We start from the raw sequence: 23,313 nt of genomic DNA on the forward strand, positions 1-23,313 counted from the left end.
TTTTGTTTATTTATTTATTTATTTATTTATTTATTTTTATTTTATTTTATTTTATTTGAGACAGCGTCTCATTCTGTCACCCAGGCTGAAATGCAACGACACAATCATAGCTCAATACAGCCTCAACCTCTTGGGCTTAAGCAATCCTTTCACCTCAGCCTCCTGAGTCTCTGAGACTACAAGTGTGTGCCACCACAGTTGGCTAACTTTTTTTTTTTTGGTAGGGACAGGGGCCTCACTCTGTTGTCTAGGCTAGTCTTGAACTCTTGGGCTCAAGTGATCCTCCCATCTCAACCTCTCAAAGTGCTAGGATTACATGCATGAGCCACCGCACGCACCCAGCTCTAAAGAGACATTTTGGATCAAGACTCATATTGTTCACAAGAGCTATCCCTCTCTCCAGCACATTTTCACAATTTTCTCTAAATTCCAGTCTTCTTTCCTGCTATTTCCCATCTCCCATTGCATGACAAGGATGAGAAGAGCCTGTGAGTATCAGTGACCTTCTCCCCAATCTGGAGATATTTTCCTCAGATTTGGCAGCTAGTGATTTCTGCCCCACCCACTTCCACTCTTGTTCACACATCTGAAGGATGCAGGATTGGATGAAGGGGATTGCTTGGCTCTGCCCTCATGGCCTATAAGGACACCAAAATGATGTGAATGCCACGTTTTATGTAGAGGAAAGATAAAACTTACTGTATAACATTAAGGGAAGGCAAGTTATAACTAGATAGCCCAGTCTTCTAGGTAAGTAAGGGCACAAGGGAGCTTCTCAGGCCTGGGCCTGACTCCTTAAGAACAAAGGGAGAGACAATCTCACTGGCACAGAATTGGCAGTGTTTGTTCAGTGAATTAATTTTAACACTAAAATTCCAATTGATTGTTTCCCTTAAGTCTGCCCAACAGAAAAATGTCATTTATTTCTCTCAAAAATATACCTAAATTATCTCAAACATTATAACATCATAAAGCTTAAGGGCTGGGAATGAAGAGATAATGCGTACCATCCACCATCATCCACACAATGATAGATAAATATTTAAAAATTTATTAATGACAGAATCTTATTGAAAAACATATGTAATTGCCAAATCAACCCCTCACCCTGAAAAAGTAGTATAAATGGTTTCTATTTACAATAAAATTGCTTTTAAGGATATTTTCCAATCTGTCCCATTCTATCCCAACCTCTCACTATAGAAATAAAAGCCTGCATTATTTTTGTGGCAGTAAAACATATTCCTTTCCCCTTGACCTGTACCCAATTCGCAGTGACCTGATGACTTGATGTAGTAGCAGTTGCTTATATTTGAAGATGGGTTTTTGCCCCAAGAAGTTGCACGCTAGAAAGTTCAAGTAAATTTGCTTACAAATCTCATAAAAGAGGTAAAACATTTCATTTCTCATCATGATAAAGGAAAAGAAAGTATGTGTAAAGATTGATTGTGATTTGTGAAGGGTTCAGTTTGTAAAAAATGGATCACTCTAGCAAAGTGTTTGACAAAGCACCCTGTAAAATACTTTGGTGTAGTAAAGCAAGGTTCTTCCCCCGCCCCCCTGATTCTAGGCAATTTTTGATCGGAACCGGAAAGATGAACTGCCTCGGTTGCAACTGGAGTGGATTGATAGCATCTGCATGCCTTTGTATCAGGTACTTTGATTTGGGATGGCCTACATGTTCTAACTGAATCAGAAAAGGAAAAGTGTGTGCTTCTCAAAAGCACTCATTTTAGGAGACATTTCCAGGGTATGTACATTGCTGAGAGATCTGGCTGCAGTTTGTCTTTTTTGAACTTCTGACTGTCCCCTGGCTGGGAAGAGTTGGTTCTAAGAGGCTGCAGACCTGCATTCTCCACCTTCTAGGACATAATCTCCATGAGCCTCCACTCCCTCATCTGTAAACCAGGGATAATAATATTTTATTTACTATCTCTCAAACTGTGTCCCATAGAACATGAACATCCAGCCATCATCTAATAACTATCTGTTCAACAAAAGCTCACAGGCCCAAGAAACATGTTTAAACTTGATCAACTCAATTTCTCAAACATATTTGACCATGGAATTTTTTTTTTTTACAAATTTTCTTTATTAATATCATGTGAGAATAAGGATTCCAGGAAACTTGGTGTTCTGCTCTGACCCCACGGTCTGAGCGGGGGGGTTTTGTGACACACCTTCCAGCTTCAAAATCTGCCTGTCTCTGAGATGCATGCGGCAAATCCTAACCAGTGAATTTTGAGCGAGATGCACTAATGACTCCAGCTTTGCTACTTGGTGTGTAGGCCTCTCCTTCTGAAAGGAGAAAAGTGTCGCTTTGAATGGTTCACACTCTACGTTTTAAGTACGGATCAGGGCTGGCGTCAGTTAACACTAAGTTTAGTGTACATTGGCTTTTAATTCTACTTCTAAGCATTTGCTTTCATTTGTAAAAACCTGGCAAGTTCTTTACCCCCAACCTAGCTCAATCAGACTGAGCTGCTTTTCTAACTTCAAAGTGAGAAACATGCAGGGAAAGCAAAAGCTCTTTAGTTCCTCACCCTATGTAACCCTATTAAAAACACAGTATTGTTTTTTAAGGACCTCACAACCATCAAGTTCAAGATCATCTACCACTTCCTTTTCAGCACTTTTAGGAACTGCTGAGCCCTATCACAGAACCCTGAAAACAAACAAACAAACTTAGAATACTGTCTTGAAGATGGATATGTAATTTTAATAACTATAACAAAATAAATTCATTTTGTTGTATATGAGTCATTAAATACATGATACCATAAAATCAGGTAAAGTTTTAAAATAATCTACAATCGCTTATTTTAGTTAAAAAGGAACATAATGTTCTTTTATTTAATAATGAAAGATTGGGCAAACGAAATAGAAAATGATGTATACTTTATTTTCAGGGGATCCTCAACTCTCTTTTCTTCTTGTTGGCTCCTCCCATCCTCAGTGTCTCTGAATAAGCAGGCCCCCATATGCAAAGCCCAACAACTTTTGGGTCACTTATATCTTGCTTTGTGAAACTGACCTGGACTATACATGTTGAGTTACTTTTTAATGTTATTCAGTTTTGTGTTCACAATTAGGCAATAAATGGAATGAAGAAATTATTCGTGCAATTACTATATTCCTTTCACTTTGGGTAAAGCTTAGGAGGATGAAGACATGTATTGGGGTGGGAAGCTGATTAAGTTTTGGTACTAGTTTGCAAAGCTATTTTGGAGTGAACTGAAAGTCTACACACTCTTCCTATGTGATTGGTTATAGGAAAGGCTGTAAAGGATCCTCATATGGTTTTCCATGTTAATTTGCTTTATTACTGATTCACAATCCTTTAGGGCTTATCTTATGCTTCCTATTAAATGCTTTGAAATCTTTAGGTTACAAAGGAAGTTATTTGAATTTAAGTGGAAATAGCAGTTTCTAGAATTTAGGGAGTAATATTATCCCTTCACATTATATATCATCCTGATTTTTCACATCTGTTTTACTTTACTACTTATCTGTGGGTTAGATACCGCTGCTATTTTCAGCTGCAGGAAATTAACATATAGAAAGATTAAGTGATGGTCCCACCAAATGACAGTTGTGTCCTGCTCACCCCTGACCTTTGTTTTGGTGTAGTGACCTTTCTACTGCCCTTCTTCATCTCTGATGGAAATTTCTTGCACCATTTTTTATTATTTAACTAACTGGGGAGAGATGTGTCATGCTGAAAGGGAATGTGGAAGGAGCTGTTTACAGAAGCTCATATTCATACTTGCTGCTGTATTTTTTCATTTAACAGGGGATGAAAATCTTGCTCTTTTTCATTCCTTATTATCACTAAGTAAAAAAGGATCTCATTATTTCATTTGTAAGCTTTAAATACAAGGCTTTGAAACCAATCATTTTAAGAGCCCTCAAACTGAAACTTTGTAGGGTGAGTTTAAGTATCCTCTCTGAGGGTCCTATTTTATTTCATCTTATGCAGTGTTCTCCCTTCCCTCCACTATTTAACTGGATAATCTCACATTAACTGTTGGTGCTTCTGAACTGAAATCGAATCAGTCAGTGGGCAGGAATCACCATTAGTGGAAAGACACAACACCTTGAGGAAGTGACAAGCCAAGAAGCTCACTGATGTGACACCATTCACTGAGATAACTCAGTGAAAGTCAAGTTTGGGGTTTTGAACATAAAAATGCAATAATAAGGAGTCTGAGAGGATCGAAGACAAGTGGGAAGTGTGCAGGTGGCAGGAATCCCTGATGTGATTGGTCTGACATACAGTATCATAAGAATTCAGCTTCGCTTTACCACGTTGGTCTAGGCATATGGCAAAAGGATACCAAGGAGTACACATGAGACAAAGCATGTCCCCTCTAACAGCCAAGGCCTGACCCCAAGGTAGGCAAGGTTGGATGGCAAGAATCTTCATGTAGAGCCCAAGGCAAGCACTCTCATAGAGAGAGCTGGGATCTTCCTGCAGGTGGAGAAGTTTGGAGAGTTGGAGTCTACAGAGGGTAGGAGTTGACCCAGGGCACCCCACAGCTGGAGGCTCCTGAGAACAGCAGTGGGACAGAACAGCGAGTTTGGCAGGGGCAGGTGGCCATGCAGCTGGGCAGTAGATACACATATGATTTGGGTACAGCTTTTTGACTTCATTGACTTTCACTGGGTAGTTCAGTTTTACTTCATGGTTTTAAAAGGGCTGTGCTTGTCAAATATGAAATAGATAAAGCACTTTCTGCTTGTGCTCCTGTTTGCTGAGATTAGCTCTTCTCCAAGCAAAGGGTGAAGATTATCACTACTCTCAGGTGCCTGAAGGGCTACTTATTTATGTGCCTAGTTGGCAGCCCACACCAGTATATTTCGGATGCCCAGTGCATTTAAAATCAAAACTCTTTTCTCTGAGATAGCTTCCAATTCCACTCATTATTTTTTTACTACATTGAGGGAAAACAATGAGGAACTCCCCCTCCTCCAAAATCTATTCACTAGGAAGTTGTCTAAGTAATCTTGAGATTGACAGAAAGTGACAGACAGAAAATATATAAAAATATATAAATGAAACAGAAAAAAAAAAAAAAAAACAACGATGTGCAGGCCCTCTTTACCATATGTATTGTCAACAAGAGAGGCTGACTGGTTCTATCTCAAGTGGAGAAAGACACCATGTCATTGTAGCATTGATTTAGCTCTCCCAACATGCCAGGTGGGTAGGACACACGCACAGAACAGTCCCAGATCGATGGATAGTTATCTAATAAGGATGTAGGCCAGGCTTCTATCCATATGTTTATATGTGAGCCTAGAGTTCTCTGGAACTTGCTGTCTTTTTAATCTTCAGACTTTTCCTTAAAGAGAGAGAGAGAAGGAGAGAGAGAGAGAGGAAAGAGAAAGAAAGAAGGAAAGAAGAAAGAAAGAAAGAAAGAAAGAGAGAGAGAGAGAGAGAGAGAGAAAGAAGGAAGGAAGGAAGGAAGGAGAGAAAGAAGAAAGAAAAAAGAAAGAAAGAAAGAAAGAAAGAGAGAGAGAGAGAAGGAAGGAAGGAAGGAAGGAAGGAAGGAGAGAGAGAAAGAAAAAAGAAAAAGAAAGAAAGAAAGAAAGAAAGAAAGAAAGAAAGAAAGAAAGAAAGAAAGAAAGAAAGAAAGAAAGAAAGAAAGAAAGAGAAAATGATTGTAACAGGATGAAGTCGTGATTTATGGGTGACAACCTTTTAATCACGAAGCCAAGAGTGGGCAGGGAACCATCAAAGCACATTCCCCAAGAGAAGACTCAAGCCCTGGTTAGTTAGCTGTGTCCTAGCAGGGCATCTCAAAGGAATACATTGACATCTGATTCCTATGCTTTCTGCTGTCTTTGCACCCTGCTGGGGATCCATTAGCCCTGCTGCTCAACATCTTTGGAGGAAAAAAAAAAAGGAAGAAGGAAGAAAAAAAGACACAATCAAACTTTGTGTCATTACCACACCAGCCTTAGGGATAAACAGAAACCCTCATGTCACAGTATCATTTTGAGCTTTTCTCTGCAATAGCAAGCTAAGTTCTGGCTCCTTATTTTCATTCTCAACTTAACCAAATCTCAGTGTACCTAGAATGTCAGTGGTGCAGAGCCATTATAAATCTTTTGTTTGTTAAGGACTGAGGGATTTAATTTTTATTATGACTATAATCCAATTTTTAACTCATCCCAAACTGGCTTTTGATTTTGGAGTGGATATTTTCTCACAGATAATGCAAAAGTACGTAACCTGGCCAGCGTCTAGCCAGAATAATTTTCTCTTTCCATTAAGAGTAGGAAAATTTTGATAAGAGTAGTACCTCTTTATTAAAATGTCATGATGTTTCTGAAACAGGCAGGGCTTCTAATGTTAAGATTTACAGTAACCTTTGATTTTTTTCTCTGCCTTCATTTTTTTTTTTTTTCTGAGATAGGATTTTGCTCTTATTTCCCAGGCTGGAGTGCAATGGCATGATCTCGCCTCACTGCAACTTCCGTCTCCCGGGTTCAAGCGATTCTCCTGCCTCAGCCTCCTGAGTAGCTGAGAATACAGGCATGCCCATGCTCAGCTAATTTTTTTGTATTTTTAGTAGAGGCAGGGTTTCACCATGTTGGCCAGGCTGGTCTTGAACTCCTGACCTCAAGTGATCTGCAGGCCTCAGCCTCCCAAAGTGCTGGGATTACAGGCATGAGCCACCACACCCAGCCTCTGCCTTCACTTTTAATGGTCATTTTGAAAAATACATTCCACGTGATGCAATATTAATAGGCTTTCTGGGAAAAAGGGAGAAAAACACTTTAAAATATAGTTGAAATAGTAGAGTGGGAGTTAGAAATTGATAAACTAGAAAAGAGGATATAAGGTGCTACTCCAGGACACTTTCTCTGGATACTGATGAAAGTACTTTAAAAGCAATCCAGTGTTCCCTAAGAACAACTTCATCAGGTATTAAAAAAAAAAAAAAGACACCACCCAAGTCAGTTAGTTTCCTATGTTTCTCTATGACTTTTAGTATTCTTGTGGATGAAAGGAAGAGATAGTTGGGTTTAGTTTCTTACTTATCCTTACAAAGGGGGGACATATATGGAATGGCATCATACATAACTCAAAAAATATGAAAAGAAAGGAGGAGGGAGGAAGGGAGGAATGTAGGGAGGGAGAGAGAGAGGGAGGGAAAAGAAGAGGAGGTGGAGGGGAAGGGAGGAGAGGGGAGAGGAGGGAAGGGGAGGAGAGAAGGAAAGACCGAAGCAAGGAAGGAAGGAAGGAAAACAACTTCCTATATTCTCTATAACTGATCTATCTGGCTCCACTTTTTCCTGGTGATGGGGAGTAGGGTGGTGGCTGTGTTCAGGGACTATTATTTAAACTTCACTATTAAAGTATCTCAATCTCTTCGGGTTAAAGTACTCCCAATCAGAGTTCTTTCTCCTCCCCAGCTGACACCTAGGTACCAGGGAACTCACCTATGGTTGTGATGATTTTGTGACCTTCAGGAGAAGGATGCCTGGTGCACATCTCGCCTGTTGGGTCTTTCTGGGTTAACTGAGAAGTGGCTGGTCGCAACTCTGGCTGTGATGCTGTGCCAGCCCCGTGTGACTATGGTGTGGGTGTGATGAGCACTTTGTGCCAGCCCTGGCCACTAGCTGTGGCTGCTTAAGTCTGTGGTCCTTGTGGCAGCCTCTTGGCAAGCCCCTTGCACCACCCCCAGCAGCTTCCTGGTCAGTTCTAACTGACTGGTTCACTTGGCATTTCCTCATTCCCCCTGGGGCACCCATGAACTCCCATCTACTTTCTCGTTACCCTGCTGTCCATACAACTTCCTAAGTCTTTTCTAATATGCTGCCTGGGTGGTGCCAACTTGCTTTAGGAAAATTCTATTATTTTCCTGAATTAGGCTCTGAAATTTGAAATATAAACCCTCCCCTCACCTTTAAGGTTTGACCCCCAAGGAATGTGAAGCCAGGACTACTCACTTCTGATCTCCCTCTCTCTCACCTACCTCTTTCTGCCTCTCTCTCCCCTCTCTCTTTCTCCTCTTTTCTCTCTCCCTGCCCCTCTCCCCACTCCCCTCTTCCCCTAATATTTCTATTTGCTTTGCTTTTCCTGATGGGAACTATCCTTATATGGTCTCCTCTATGTTCTTCCTGCTAGAGTTTTGTAGTAAAACTTGAAGATCTGACTTAGCCAGGTTTGGTTCTTAATAGAGAAAGGAGAGTTCTGAAATGTAGAAGGCCACTTCACCATGCAAAGCTACAAGCAGGGTTATTCTCTTTCAAAGCTGAATGATGGCAGCTTGTTTCTAGCTGGGAACTGCTATTTGCCTGAAGGAGGGAAGCCTACTGAGATAATGGGAGAGGAGCCACAGGCATCACCATTCAAACAGAATGGAAAATGCACTGGGTTACTATTCTCAAAGTATTGTCCTTGTTACACAATAATGTACCCAAATCTGAGTGCTGCTGATAGTAAAGTCTGTTTATCTCAGAAAATATTCTATGTGTTATTAGTCAAGTATGAATGGAAGAGAAATATTAATATTCAAAAGTGTTGGTTTTATGTAATTTATAGGCCCCTCTACTACAATCTATCTTCTAAATTTTTGATTGACAAAATATCTTTAAAAAAAAAAAAAAAAAAAAAAAAAAAAAAAAAAAAAAAAAAAAAAAAAAAAAAACTGATCACAGCATCTCCCTGCTTTAAAGACCTCAGGTTACTATCACAATCTATAAGGTACCTTCCAGAGTCCTTAGTTTAGCATTCAGAAACCCTCTCATTCATTCTGAAGCCCACACCTATTCCTTGGCCTCATCTCCTGTCACCCTGCCCACTTCCTTGCCAGATACTCTTTGCCCCAAGCACAGTACTCACTAGCCCTTTGGTCCATTTTCCCTGGCCTCTGCCTATGCCTCCTCGCTCTCATATCTGCCTGGAAGACACCAGCCCAAGCTATCACTTCTGTAAAACCTCTACTTCCCCACAACACTCCACAGCACTGTCTCCATCTCCTGATAACCACACACTGTGTGTGATTATCTTTCTGTCTCTTCCCCATTAGACTGGTTTCCTGGAGCCACCATATTCCTGGCACCTAGCACAGTGCTAGCACATTAGAGCTGCTCAGCCAATGTTTGTTGAGCAAAGGAATGAAGAAACAGAAATGTGAATGATAGAATGAAGTGTAAGCAGTGGAATGTATGAAGTAAGCTTATAATGTCATTTAGTTATCACCTATAAATACAGTCATGTGTTGCTCAACAACAGGGATACATTCTGAGAAATGCATCTTTGACAATTTCATCATGCAAACATCATAGTGTACTTACACAAACCTATATTGTATAGCCTACTACACACCTAGGCTATATGGTATAACCTATTGCTCCCAGGCTACAAACCTGCACAGCATTTTACTGCACTGAATACTGTAAGCAACTGTATCACAATGGTAAATATTTGTGCATCTAAATATATTTAAACATAGAAAAGGTACAGTAGAAATATGGTATTATAACCTTATGGGGTCGTGGTTGTAGATATAGTCCATCATTGACTGAAATGCCATTATGAGGTACATGACTATGTATAAAACATTTCATCAGAGTATGCACTGTTATATTCCTGCCCATAAGCTGGAGTATATGGCCTATGATATCTTTTTATAAAGTGATTTGGTTCTCATCATAGTTGAATTCTACTGTAAAGGGCCAGTTAATAGCCATGAATTTTTCAGAGCTTTGACTTTTTCATCTAGGAAATACATTAAATTTTCTTTTATCCAGCATTGCCAGAAAATATAGTCCTCTAATTATTTTAATATTCAGGTTAAGAGATGGAGCTACCATATGTCACAGATAGATTTCAAGAAATACATATTGTATATTGCATACATATGATTTTGAGAAATTATAATACAATAAAATACTAAATTTATCATGATTATAATTTAATCTTTCTTTGACTTAGAAAACTTTTAGGATCCTCTAGTGTCTAAAAGTAATCAGTGCAAACATCAACTAAGAATATACTCTGTTCTTAGCCAGGCATGATGGTGTGTACCTGTAGTCTCAGCTACTTGGGAGTCTGTGGTGGGAGGATTGCTTGAACCCAGGAGTTTGAGGCTGCAGTGAGCTATGATTGCAACACTGCACTCTAGGCTGGGTGACAGAGCAAGACCCCATCTCTTTAAAAAAAAAAAGAAAGAAAAGTAAAAAAAGAATGTGCTGGGTAGGAAGAAGTTCTGAGTAGCAGAGAGGACTCATTAATAGAAGAACAATTAAGTTCCTGTTCCTTCCGACATTATGCATGATAATTGGCAGGTGAAGGCATCTCATACCCTTCGCTACATCTCAAAGTTCTTCCAGAATACTTGATGTTTGTCACCTCCAAAAAGGAGTTTGACCTGATAAACAACCATCTCTATGTATATTTTTTGGTAAATAAAATGGACTATAATTTGTTTTATTTCATGCAACCTTGAAAAAAAGACCCATTCTTTATATGTTAGTGTTAATATATTCCTATTCATATGTATTTTATGAGCTCAAACAGTGCCATGAATCCATATTAAAATGCTGGAATCCAATGGAAAAAATAGGATATACCCCAATAAGGTTTTGAGGACAGATTTAAGATAAGATCTTAATTCTTATCTTAAATTCTCCTTATCCAGCTGACCAACATATGTAACTCTTTTTTAAAAGGATTTCTGCTTTGGAATCATGAAGCTAAATGTCTCTTAACCCCAAGTCCTTACAAGGCTTGGAATGTTCTCTTCCCTTAAGTAACTATCTAGTTTTTTTAGAGAGCATACTTTAAAAGCTTATTTACCTCTTCTTCATGACCCTCTCTTCTTTGGCTCTCTTCAGAAGAAGTAGGAAGGAAGCAGGAAGAGCAGGAGGAAAGGAGGGAGGAAGGAAAGAAGGAGAAATATATGTGAATGTTAAAAACTCTGCTGTTGAGGTATCAAAAGCAAATGAGAAGAGTAAAGAAAATATACATCACCTTAGAGAATACCTAAATTGTCATGAGTGACTGTTGGGAGAAATAAGAACCTCACATTCTCTTATTTCTGATACCCCTTCATACTACTGTCCACATCCAAACACATTTTTATCAGGGTACATGAGTGTATTCTGGTAATACACTCTGCTTTGGTCACTTATCATAAAGTTCTTAATATGTTTCCATGTTTCTACATAATTTTTACATTGTCCTTTTTTTTCTTTCTTTCTTTATGAGACAGAGTGTCACTCTATTACCCAGGATGGAGTGCAATGGTGCAATCTTGGCTCACTGCAACCTCTGCCTCCCAGACACAAGCAATATTCCTACCTCAGCCTCCTGAGTAGCTGGGACTACAGACACACACCACCACACCTGGCTAATTTTTTGTATTTTCGTAGAGACGAGGATTCACCACATTGCCCAGGCTGGTCTCCAACCCCTGAGCTAAAGTGATCCACCCGCCTTGGCCTCCCAAAGTGCTGGGATTACAGGCATGAACCACCACATCCAGCTTTCACATTATCCTTTGAAATGGCAGTCTGGTATTCCGATCAATTGACTTGTTGTAATTTATTTAGTTATCCCATACTTTTTTCCTAATAGAGATAATTCTGAAATGAGCACTCTGGTACCTCATTTTATTGACTTATTTAATACTATTAAGCATGATTAGAAATAATAAAGTTGCATTTCTTTTTTTCAAAGAAAGATATACACTCTGAAGGAAACAGAAAATAAGTGGAGATAAGCTACCCTCAAATATTGGAAGCTAAGAAGGAAGTAATCTCCCAGAATGTCTGCACAAGGGGAGAGCAACAGGGAGCCAGCCCATCTGCCTTTCAGAAGGAATGCCTGAGAGGCTCAGGACTTAGGAACAGCCAAGAGTGGATATGTTAGTTTCCGAGGGCTGCTGTAATGAAGTACAGCAAACTGTGTGGCTTAAAATAACAGAAATGTATTTGCTCACAGTTCTAGAAGCTAGAATTCAGCCACGGATTCTCTCCATGTGTTGACAGGACTGGTTCCTTGTGAAGCCTCTGAGGGAGAGTCCGTTCCAAGCATCTCTCCTCATTGCTGATGGCTGCTAGCAGTTCTTGACATCCTCTGCCTCTGTCTTCACATAACATTTTCTTGTGTCTGTGTTTTCACATGACCTTCTTATAAAGACACAAACCATTGGATTTAGGGCCCATTCTAATCCAATATGATCTCATCTTACCTTGATAACTAATATCAGCAAAGACCCTATTTCCAAACATGGCCACATTCACAGGTACCCGGGTTAGAACTTCAACACAGCTTTTAGGAGGACACAAGTCAATTCACAACAGCGAGGTTGAGGAATCAGCCTGGGAACAAGAGGGAAAGAAAGGTTAGAAGTTGGTAAGTGGGATCTCAGGAATCTCCCACAACCACATAGCCAGGTCAACAGACTGTGTGGCCACTGCCAAGTCAGAAGAGAGTTCTTCTCTCAGAGTACTCATGAAGAGAATCCGTGGCTGAAATCTAAAGCCCGTGGAATGATTTGCTGGACTGTCAGATGCCCTATGACTCTGCACCTGGAGTGCCAGCAGCCAGATACCCCCAGAAGCAGAAAAGTGGGATTCTTCTCTAGGGAAACAGAACAGCCTCAGAGAAAAGATCTGCATGGACTTGCACTTCAGATACTCTCAATGAACCAATTTCCTGCAGGATGCCCTTAAAATGGAGCCACCAGTTGACAGTCACAGCTCTCCCACTTACCTGCCCTGGTCCACTTTGTACTCTGCCTTGAATAGGTCTTTCATCTTTCAGTGCCTTGCATTTAAATATATGCAAACAGATAAGGGCCACAGAATGTTTGAGCAAAGCCTTCAATATGAAAGAATAGATGCAAAGTAAAAAGCATGAAAGAGAAGGGAATTCAGAGCATACAGTGAAGGCAGGAAACAAAAGACAACTTCAGAAAACTTCCAATGCCAAAAAGCTAAGAAATATGTTATAAAACAAGGCCAAAATGCCTGGGGTATTTTTTCTTCTCTATTACTTTCTAGTTGTGCCATCATGATTTTTCTTCTTCATTTGGTTCCCCTATATTAGTAGGGTCCCCTGACTGCCTCCCTGTCAGCTGCCTCCAACTCTGACCCCAGTCTCATACATATAGTCCCATCCTCCAGGCTCCATGTCACCACCACAGCTATCCTCCCAAAGCATGACTGCATGGCTCACCCTGCTTAAAGTCCTTCAGGCCCTCCTTTCCCCTTACTACAGGAAAAAATCTCAGTTGGCACAATTGACCTTCCCATCCCACCTCCTTTCTCTCCTTCCTTTGTACCCTCTGCTCTTGCCGTAAGTGGCCACCTGCCATTTCCCTAATTGCTACCTCACTAATGTTCCACACCCCGTGCCTGTGCTCACCCAGTCATCTGCAGGCCTACCTTCCCTCCTCTCCCCATGCAACTCCTAGTCTTACTTGAGGACTCTGCTCACATGACAGGCTCTTAGGAAACCTCTGTTTGCCCCCAGGAGGTAGATATTCTAGCCTCTGGAATCCTCTTTGTGTTCCTTTATTAGAACATCTTAATTGTTTACATTCACTGCCTCTGTTACTCAGCTAGGATGCCCAGCACAGCTGAATCTACCAACCTCCTCCCTCATCCAAGCTGCAGCAGCAGTGTGTGTTGTTACCAGCCACTGGGAGACCCCACAGGGCTGCCTCAGCAACACAGCAAGTGCAAGAGAGTGACAGGCACGGGAAAGATTGGGTTATCACATTGTTACTAGTAAGCGCTTGCATTTCCTCAGCATCTTGTGCTTTCAGGATGCCCTGAAATAACCTATCACTCTTGAATTGCCCTGTGGCGGTGTTAGCATTCCTGCCTTTATTTCACGGATGAGAAACTAGGGAGGTTATACTTGCTGCTCACAATGGCCCCAGTGAATTAGGGGAGTTTCAGCATCTGAACCAGTAACTCCTACAAGCAGAGGAATGAGCTACAGAACCATAAAATAACAAAAAAGGACAAATTATTCTCCAAGCCTTTGATTTAATATATCATCATCGAATTTAGGTTTTAGTGTTACAGGTGATCTGAACAGCTGAAAAATCTAAAGAAGGAGAAATAGAGAAACAGAGACCTACAGAAAGACAGCCAGCAGGAGGGAAAAGAAAGACCTAAGATGAGGGCCTAAGAGGAGGCAGTAAGGGCTGAGTGTTTTTATGAGTCCTCTTTCAAACCTGCCCTCTACACTCATAACCTGAGGGCTCACCATCCTCAGCTTTCTTTTTATGGTGATCACCACTGGCTCGTAGGTTTGGCTGAAAGTAGCTTCACTCTGCTACTTTTTAAAGGTTTTGGGCCTCACAAAGTGACTTTCTTCTTGGAGCAAATGGAATTGATGATAGACAATATCAACCTTTCCAAGAGTCTGAACCAAGGGAGGTGAAGTATGTGGAAAAGCTTTGGGAAGAGTACACCTATTATAGTTAAAGCTCCCCAGCATGTGAGTCACTATCGTTATCATTAATATCATCTCTCAACCTCAGTATCTCTGCTGTAAATTTGGATAATAATAGCCAAGCTTCCTGTCTCACAAAGATGTAGTGAGTCCGTAACAACATTTTTTGAGCACTTAGTATGTGCTCAAGACTAACTTTCCAAGCATGATCTGATGTAATTCTCTTCACGATACCAAGTTAGATGCTATGAGGATCCTTGTTTTCAGATGTGAAAACTGAAGCTATAGAGCTTCTGTAACTTACCTAAGAATATATAGTAAGTGACAGGGCATAGACTCTTTCTGCTTTCAAATCTGTGACTCCTAACCAGTACGACTCAGTGCTGCCTGAGATAATGTGTGTGCAGGCGTTAGTATTATACAAACCTGAGATCATTTATTGGGTCACCTTTAACAGAAGCAACATGGTATTTTTATACTAGAATAGTTAACTAGGTGAGTACCTGCAGACCATCTGTAGAAGGGGAAAGCAAAACCCTGAAAGGTCACTATTAAGTGACCTGACTTGATAATGGCAGAGCTGGGTTTAGAACCCAAGACTTTGGACTTTTAGTTTAAGGTTTGTTCCAATATATCCTACTATCTATGTATAAAATTTGAAATATATTACCTCAAAGTTTTCAAAACTATTCAAAGGAACAAAATTTTTAAAGGAAATCTACTTGAGTAGCAAGTTCTGCTTGCTTTCAAACAAGCGAAAAGCAGACTGAACCAGAGAGTTTGTTTTGAAGGGCAGCATGGTGAACCAAGATGCCTCCAAGAACAGGAGCAATGGAATGAAAAGTCAGCAAACAAGGTAGAAAAGACAGCCCTGATAGGGCCTGAGAAACTGAACAGAAAATCTGAAGGAAGATAAATGGATAATTTAACAGCCATTCAGTTTATAAGAAAGACAAAGAACAAGCTACATTGCATCAGAAAAGGACTAGAAATGATGATGGATGGGACCCTTCAAATGAGTGGTGAACACAACAGAATCACAGTTGCCTGCAGAATTCCCAGCTGAGGGCAAATTGGAGGAACTAAATAAGGATATGAGACTGATACGGATTGAAGAGTTTTTCAAAATCTATTTAATGGCCAGGCAGGAGACATTGATCGCTTTTCAGAGGAAATGTTGAGGGGCAATGAGGTAGTCAGCCTTTATTTGTGATGTGGAAGGAGGGGGGTGTTTCTTTATATACAATGTTATTGCAACATACATTAAGGTATTAAAATTATTTTTGAATTATGGTGGTAAAGCACTAAATTCTTTTGATCTTTGTGGAAATAAGCATTTCTCCTTTTTGCCCCTGTACTTGTAAGCCTTTTTTAATAATTAACCAATCAGATGCCTTAATACTTCTACACATGACCAAAGATTGCTATTTCCTTTATCTGTTCATGATAGACTTTTAAATTTTTTATTGCTAAATAGTTTAGACACCATCAGTGAACACAATTCACGAAGTACAAAAGGCACAAATTATCAGAGAAAAGAGATCCTCCCTCACACTCTGTTTTGCAAGTCACCCAGTTCCTTTCACTGGGGCAACCACTGTTAACCAATTCTTGTGTATGCTTCTAAAGATAGTTTATATAAATACATGGATACAGTGTGTTTTTACACTGTTTTTAATACATAATGCTTATACATTGTTTTCTATGTAAATATAGTGCATATGCATGTATCTATACTATGCTCACACATATGTATCTATGTGTAAGTGCATATTTATATATGAACATATATGAACATAGTGTATATCCTGCTCCATATCTTGCTTCTTTACACTTAATTTATTTTTTAGATTTTTCGGTCTCCATGCAGAAGATGTCTCATTCTTTTTGATGGCTGCATAGTATTAGATTTTAAAGATGAAAAATACATTATTTAAACAATTATTTATTTATTTATGGACATTGATGTTGTGTCTAATTGTTTGCTGTTGTAAACAATGTGCAATAAATATTCTTGTAAATACACAATTTTCATACTTTATTTGTAGGAGAAATACCCAGAAATGAAGGATAACTGGGCATTTGGCATGTAAGCATTTGAGATTGTGATAGATATTGCCAAATTTCTCTCTGTGGAGTTTGAACCAATTTATATTCCTACCAGTAATGTCTGAGATGTCTATTTCTCTATGCCCTTATCAACACAATGTATTAGCAAATTTCAATTTTGCTAATACGATAAGTATAAAATTTATCTCATTATAGTTTTAATTAGCATTTTCCATATTATAAATAAGTAAGATCATATTTTTAGTATAGATTTATTTACTTAGAAGCCATTTGTGTTTCTTCTGTAAATGCTTTATATTTGTGCCTATTTTTCTATTGAACTAGTGCTATTTTCTTACTGATCCATAGGAGCTCACTATCTATTAAAGAAATAAACCCTTATTATTTGCAAAAGTGACAAATATTTTTCCAAGTTTGTTATTTATCTTACCTAGTTTTCTTCACATCAGTTTTTGACTGAACGCTTTCCTTATTATTTGAATGGTCACTGTTATCATATACTGATTCCCTTAACTTTGGTTCTATTTTAGTCTTTCTATCTGTTCTATTGACTTATCTGCCTGGTTATACTATTTTAATTAATATCACTTTATAATATATTTTAATGTCTCATAATCCTAGTTTCACCTTCCTCATTATTCTTTTTCAGTATTTTCTAGATATTCTTTTTTTTCATATAAGCTTTAGAATTTAGTTCAAAAGGAAATCTGGTTTGTCTTTTTACTGGCTGCTTATTTAATTTTACATGGTCAATGTTTGAGAGTTAAATTAATATGAAACTTTCCAACATTTAAAAGATAGAAAATGTTGCCCATTAGGAAGTTTAATTTATAAAATTATTATGTTCCCTCTTTAACTGCACTCTAAAAATGAAATAAAACTATTGAAAATATTGGTCCCTCTGTGCCTACACAAACAAACTTTTCCCATATCTTTGGCTTTTGGGGAGTTAGCAATGTAATTAAAGAAGAGCCACAATAACATACCTTCTACCGGGTCTTCCAGTGGACAGATTGGCCCCTTTCTAGGACAAAGAGAAGGCCAGCTAATGATACAGTATCCTCCTCAAGACATATACCTAGTGGTAAATGTAACATATTCCCTTTCTATATTTTTATTATCTCAAAATTGTGACTCTTTTTTGGAGACAGGGTCTCACTGTCACCCAGGCTAGAGTGCAGTGGTGCTATCATAGCTCACTGTGACCTTGAACTCCTGGGTTCAAGAAATCCTCCTGCCTCAGCCTCCTGAGTAGCTAGGACTGCAGGTGCACACCACCACACCAAGCTAATTTTTAAATTTTTCTGTAGAGACAGGGTTTCACTGTGTTGTCCAGGCTGGTGTCAAACTCCTGGTCTCAAGCGATCCTCCCACCTCAGCCTCCCAAGGATCAGGCATGAGCTACTGAGGCTGGCCCACTGTCTTTATTAGGCTGTACAATTAAGAAAAAGAAGTTTCCCTTGCCATAGGGAGAGAGACCACCAAAATAATAAAGGATTTTTATCCCCCAAGGATCTTTACCTAAAGACAAAGCATTTCTCCTGGATGCTTTGTGTCCTCTGTAGATCTGGAACATTGGGATTCATGGGCTTGATGGTTGGTTCCTCTCTATCTCAGATCTGAGCACTGTCTGGTGCTAGGCAGGGAGCCACCTTTAAACTCTCACAAGAAATGCTCAGTAGTCATCATATTTGCATGGTGCTCACTAAGCAGTTCATTAGTGTGTATAATTAGGACTCTCTTTTGGGACTCTTTTGGCACTCTCAAATATAAGCTAAAAAATTAAAACCAATGCTAATAGAATATTCTGGAATCCATTCTTTGAGGTCCTATAGTGACTTACACAGAGCACCATTTGCACCAAGGACAGATATTTGCAATTCTCTATTTGGAAACCCATTCTCACACAGACACCCTATTCATTATTTTAGGAAATCCTAGAACTTGAGGCACATGGGAAATATACAAAAAATGTACAGTGAATGAATGTTTGCAGCTCAACAAACTAAAAGTTTTAAATGATCCTTTTTACACATTGAACTTTGAAAAAATAATAGAGTTTTATATATTTCTATAAAATCTCAGGTGGCATGGTATTAGCAGAAAACATTTCAGTATATGGAAAAGTGGATTATTACTATGTGGCTGCTTTTTAGTTACATGTTCCAACCACCTCTTGTATGAAGCCCCATTCATCAAAGCCTGTGGCTTCTGGGTCAGCAGCCATTCCTTCCAAGTCAAAAGTTGCCTACACAATGAACATGATTGATTAGCTACCAGTCTGCTCTGAAAATCCAACCAACAGGATAACCAAGGACAGCATCCTGGAGGGGCTCATTATAACACAAGAAAGTGTTCTTCTTGCTCCCATTTACATGAGCTGTCTTTAGGCTTGCCTGTCCTTTACAACTTAAAACTCTTGTTTTATTTTCCCAGGGCAGGGTAGAGTAGATAAGTCACAGATAAAAGATGCACAGACTACATCTAATGTCTGGAAAGTAGTATGTCTTCTTTACTCAGCAAGACCTCCACTTTCCTGTGAATCTGTTCTGAACCAGCATCAGAGACGTAGAATAAAAAAAGTTGCACCATTGTCCTCAACACTGCAGTAAGGTGTGAGACACCCATTGTTACTAGTGTTCCAGTTGAGACCTTTAATGTAAAGACACCATGAGCCTTGTACTCAGCCAAGCCTGGACTGACATTTCAGCTCTGCTGTATACTTAACCCATGTAAACTTTAGCTCTTTAACTTAGTTTTTCCAATCCCAGGTCCCATATCTGTCAAAACAGAGCCAATAATAGCTATCTCACAGCACCATTCTGAGTTGTAATCAGCTCACATATGAAGAACTCCAAGTATGGCTTCTGGAACATAGGGCACATGAATACTCAATAGTTAATTCATATTAGCAAGATGTGCTTTACTTTCTATCACAGCAAGCAAACAGGTGGCCCACAGAATAGATTCAACTTACAGACATGTTTCATTTAGTTGAATACAGTTTTTAAAATTGTAAAATGTCCAGTTTGTCATAGTCCCCACCACTCCCAACTCTATCATGCAGCCTACTTCATTCATTAACTTTAGTGACCTGGCCCTGTAAACATTTTGGTTTCAGACTCTTGCCCTACACTATGGAAATAACAAGGCAGTTAATCCAAAAAGACTAACCTTCCTGCCTCATTAATTCAGAATGTTAATGTCATTTGTGAATATTATTTTCCACAAAAGAGTCTCTTGTGCATATAAATAAGCAAAACAAGTAACCTGAGAGGTCAGGAAGGAACTGGAAAGAGAAAAGAAAGATGGAGATAAAACTGCTATAAAGCATTGTTGCATTTTCACTTTTACATGCACGACTAATCTGCTTCGAATCTTGGGGAAAAAAATGGTCTCTTCCTAACTTATTACTAGTACATAATTAGCTTACAGGATATTAGACATTGATGCTACAAACATCATCTTTTGTTATAACTTGGGTAGACTATGCCCTTAATATTTCAATTGCAAATCTGAATTATTGTTGTGTTGGATTCTAATGAGCTAATATGCCTTTATACTAAGCAATTATCTTTGTGACTTTATCATCTTTACTGCTTTTTGGGTAACTGCCTCATATTATTTAGATTTTAAAATCTCAAATATTGCCTACTAAACAGAAAAAATCCCTAAACCAATCACTGGGGCTCTCCATTGGTCTGGCCTGAACTAATCAGAGCACAGGGAATGGGTTCTGTTACCAGCAGACGGGTAAAGGGACAATGTACAGCCTCTCTTGTCTACTAGAGTTCACTTACAACTCATGCCAGAAAAAAGCTACTCATAACACACACACACACACACACACACACACACACACACAGACACAGTCCTCCAATGCAGGGGATCAATTTGTCCAAGTATCAAGATGCCTAAAACACTATGCCACCTGCACAGGTAGTCAGAAAACAGAGACCTACAATATGAAATCAATTTTCTCATTTAGGAATTATATTCAGCTCCTAGTGAAAAATAAAAATAATCTAGAAAAGCCAATGCTGTAGTGCTATTATATGGCAGTTCCATAGCCATCAGAAACCTAGTTCTCAGCCAGGCATGGTGGCTCATGCCTGTAATCCCAGCACTTTGGGAGGCCAAAGTGGTGGATCACTTGAGGTCAGGAGTTCACAACCAGTCTGGCCAATGTGGTGAAACCCCGTCTCACTAAAAAAAATTATATATATACACAACTAACCAGGCCTGGTGGCACACACCTGAAATCCCAGCTACTAGAGAGGCTGAGGCAAGAGAATCACTTGAATCCAGGTGGAGGTTCCAGTGAGCTGAGACTGCGCCACAGCACTCCAGCCTGGGTGAGAGAGTGAGACTCTAAAAACAAAAAAAGAAAGAAAAAGGTAAAGAAACCTAGTTCTCCTTTATCTTTCCTTAGCACACGGCTGCCATAGTCAAGTCTGCCTCATAGTCACAAAAAGGCCACTCTGGCTCCAGCTATAATGTGCATATTTGTATTAGTCTGTTTTCACACTGCTGATAAAGACATACCCAAGACTGGTCAATTTATAACAGAAAAAAAGATTTAATGGACTTACAGTTCCACATGGCTGAGGAGGCCTCACAATCATTGTGGAAGGCAAGGTGAAGCATCACATTTTACATGGATGGCAGCAGGCAAAGAGAAAGAGCTTGTGCAGGGAAACTCACATTTTTAAAACCGTCAGACTTTTTGAGACTTATTCAATATTATGAGAACAGCATGGGAAAGACCTGCCCACATAATTCAATTACCTCCCACTGGGTTCCTCCCATGACATGTGGGAATTGTGGGAGTTACAATTTGAGATGAGATTTGGGTGGGGACACAGCCAAGACATATCATTCCACCACTGGCCCCACCCAAATCTCATGTCCCCACATTTCAAAACCAATCATGTTTTCCCAACAGTCTCCCAAAGTCTTAGCTCATTTCAGCATTAACTCAAAAGTTCACAGTTCAAAAGTCTCATCTGAGACAAGGCAAATCCCTTCTACCTATGAACCAGTAAAATCAAAAGCAAGTTAGTCACTTCCTAGATAAAATGGGGGTGTAGGCACTGGATAAATACACCCATTCCAAATGGGAGAAATTGGCCAAAACAAAGGGGCTAAAGGCCCCATGCAAGTCTGAAATCCAGTGGGGCAGTCAAATCTTCAAGCTCCAAAATGATCTCCTTTGACTCCATGTCTCACATCCAGATTATGCTGATACAAGAGGTAGGTTCCCATGGTCTCAGGCAGCTCTGCCCCTGTGGCTTTGTAGGGTACAGCCTCCCTCCTGGCTATTTTCATGGGCTGGCATCGAGAATCTGCGGCTTTTCCAGGTGCATAATGCAAGCTGTCAGTGGATCTACCATTCTGGGGTCTGGAGGATGGTGGCCATCTTCTCACAGCTCCACTAGGCAATGCCCAGGTGGTGACTCTGTGTGGGGCTCCCCAACCCCACATTTGCTTCCACACTGCCCTAGCACAGTTTCTCCATGAGGGCCCCGCCCCTGCCGCAGACTTCTTCCTGGGCATCCAGGCATTTCCATACATCCTCTAAAACCTAGGCAGAGATTCCCAAACCTCAATTCTTGACTTCTGTGGACTTGCAAGCTCAACACCATGTGAAAGCTGCCAAGGCTTGGGACTTGCACCCTCTGAAGCCACTGCCCAAGCTGTACCTTGGCCCCTTTTAGCCATGGCTAGAGTGACTGGGATACAGGGCACCAAGTCCCTAGACTGCATACAGCAGGGGGAACCTGGGCTTGGCCCATGAAGCCATTTTTTCTTCCTAGGCCTCTGGGCCTGTCATGGGAGGGGCTGCTGTGAAGACCACTGACATGGCCTGGAGACATTTTCTCCCTTGTCTTGGGGATTAAATTTCAGTTCCTCATTACTTATGCAAATTTCTGCAGCTGGCTTGAATTTCTCCTCAGAAAATGGTATTTTCTTTTCTATTGCATTGTCAGCCTGCAAATTTTCCAAAGTTTTATGCTGTGTTTCATATACCCTTTAACAGCACCCAAGTCACCTCTTGAATGCTTTGCTGCTTAGCAATTTCTTCCACCAGATACCCTTAATCATCTCTTTCAAGTTCAAAGTTCCACAAATCTCTAGGGCAGGGACAAAATGCTGCCAGTCTCTTTGCTAAAACATAACAAGAGTCACCTTTGCTCTAATTCCCAACAAGTTCCTTATCTCCATCTGAGACCACCTCAGCCTGGATTTCATTGTCCATATAATTATCAGCATTTTGGTCAGTCACTCAACAAGCCTTTAGGGAGTTCCAAACTTTTCCACATTTTCCCGTCTTCTTCTGAGCCCTCCAAATTGTTCCAAACTCTGCCTGTTACCCAGTTCCAAAGTTGCTTCCACATATTTGGGTGTCTTTTCAGCAATGCCCCACTCTACTGGTACCAATTTATTGTATTAATCCATTTTCACACTGCTGATAAAGACATACTGAAGACTGGGTGGTTTACAAAAGAAAGAGAGGTTTAAGGGACTTACAGTTCCATGTGGCTGGGGAGGCCTCACAGTCATGGTGGAAGGCAAGGAGGAGAAAGTCATGTCTTACATGGGTCGCAGCAGGCAAAGGGAGAGAGCTTGTACAGGGAAACTCCCATTTTTAAAACTATCAGATCTCGTGAGACTTACTCACTATCACAAGAATAGCATGGGAAAGACCTGCCCCCATAATTTAATTACCTTCCACTGGGTTCCTCCCATGACATGTCACGTCTAAAACCTAGGCAGAGGTTACAACTGTGGGAGTTACAATCCAAGATGAG

The 23,313-nt window shown here is 40.0% G+C and overlaps 1 protein-coding gene and 1 long non-coding RNA gene across 4 annotated transcripts in view; one reads left to right on the top strand and one right to left on the bottom strand.

Moving 5' to 3' along the window:
* Window positions 1-23,313, top strand: part of PDE11A (phosphodiesterase 11A) — a 466,948-nt gene that overhangs the window by 428,783 nt on the left and 14,852 nt on the right. For both annotated transcript variants that reach the window (XM_017868289.1, XM_017868290.1), the window contains one exon: window positions 1,571-1,654. In XM_017868289.1, coding sequence (XP_017723778.1) covers window positions 1,571-1,654 — 84 coding nt within the window. The remainder of the gene's footprint in view (window positions 1-1,570; window positions 1,655-23,313) is intronic.
* Window positions 11,739-23,313, bottom strand: part of LOC108527129 (uncharacterized) — a 35,119-nt gene continuing 23,544 nt past the window's right edge. Inside the window, exons 5-6 of one of the 2 annotated variants that reach the window (XR_001884699.1) lie at window positions 12,213-12,342; window positions 11,739-12,130 (exon numbers count right to left, since the gene is read on the bottom strand). This is a non-coding gene — a long non-coding RNA (uncharacterized LOC108527129). Of the gene's footprint in view, window positions 12,343-23,313 lie in introns of both variants that reach the window. The other variant, XR_001884698.1, reaches the window with a different exon arrangement.

Source organism: Rhinopithecus bieti, unplaced genomic scaffold (genome assembly GCF_001698545.2).
Source record: "Rhinopithecus bieti isolate Rb0 unplaced genomic scaffold, ASM169854v2 scaffold_3062, whole genome shotgun sequence".
Taxonomy (NCBI): Eukaryota; Metazoa; Chordata; class Mammalia; order Primates; family Cercopithecidae; genus Rhinopithecus; species Rhinopithecus bieti.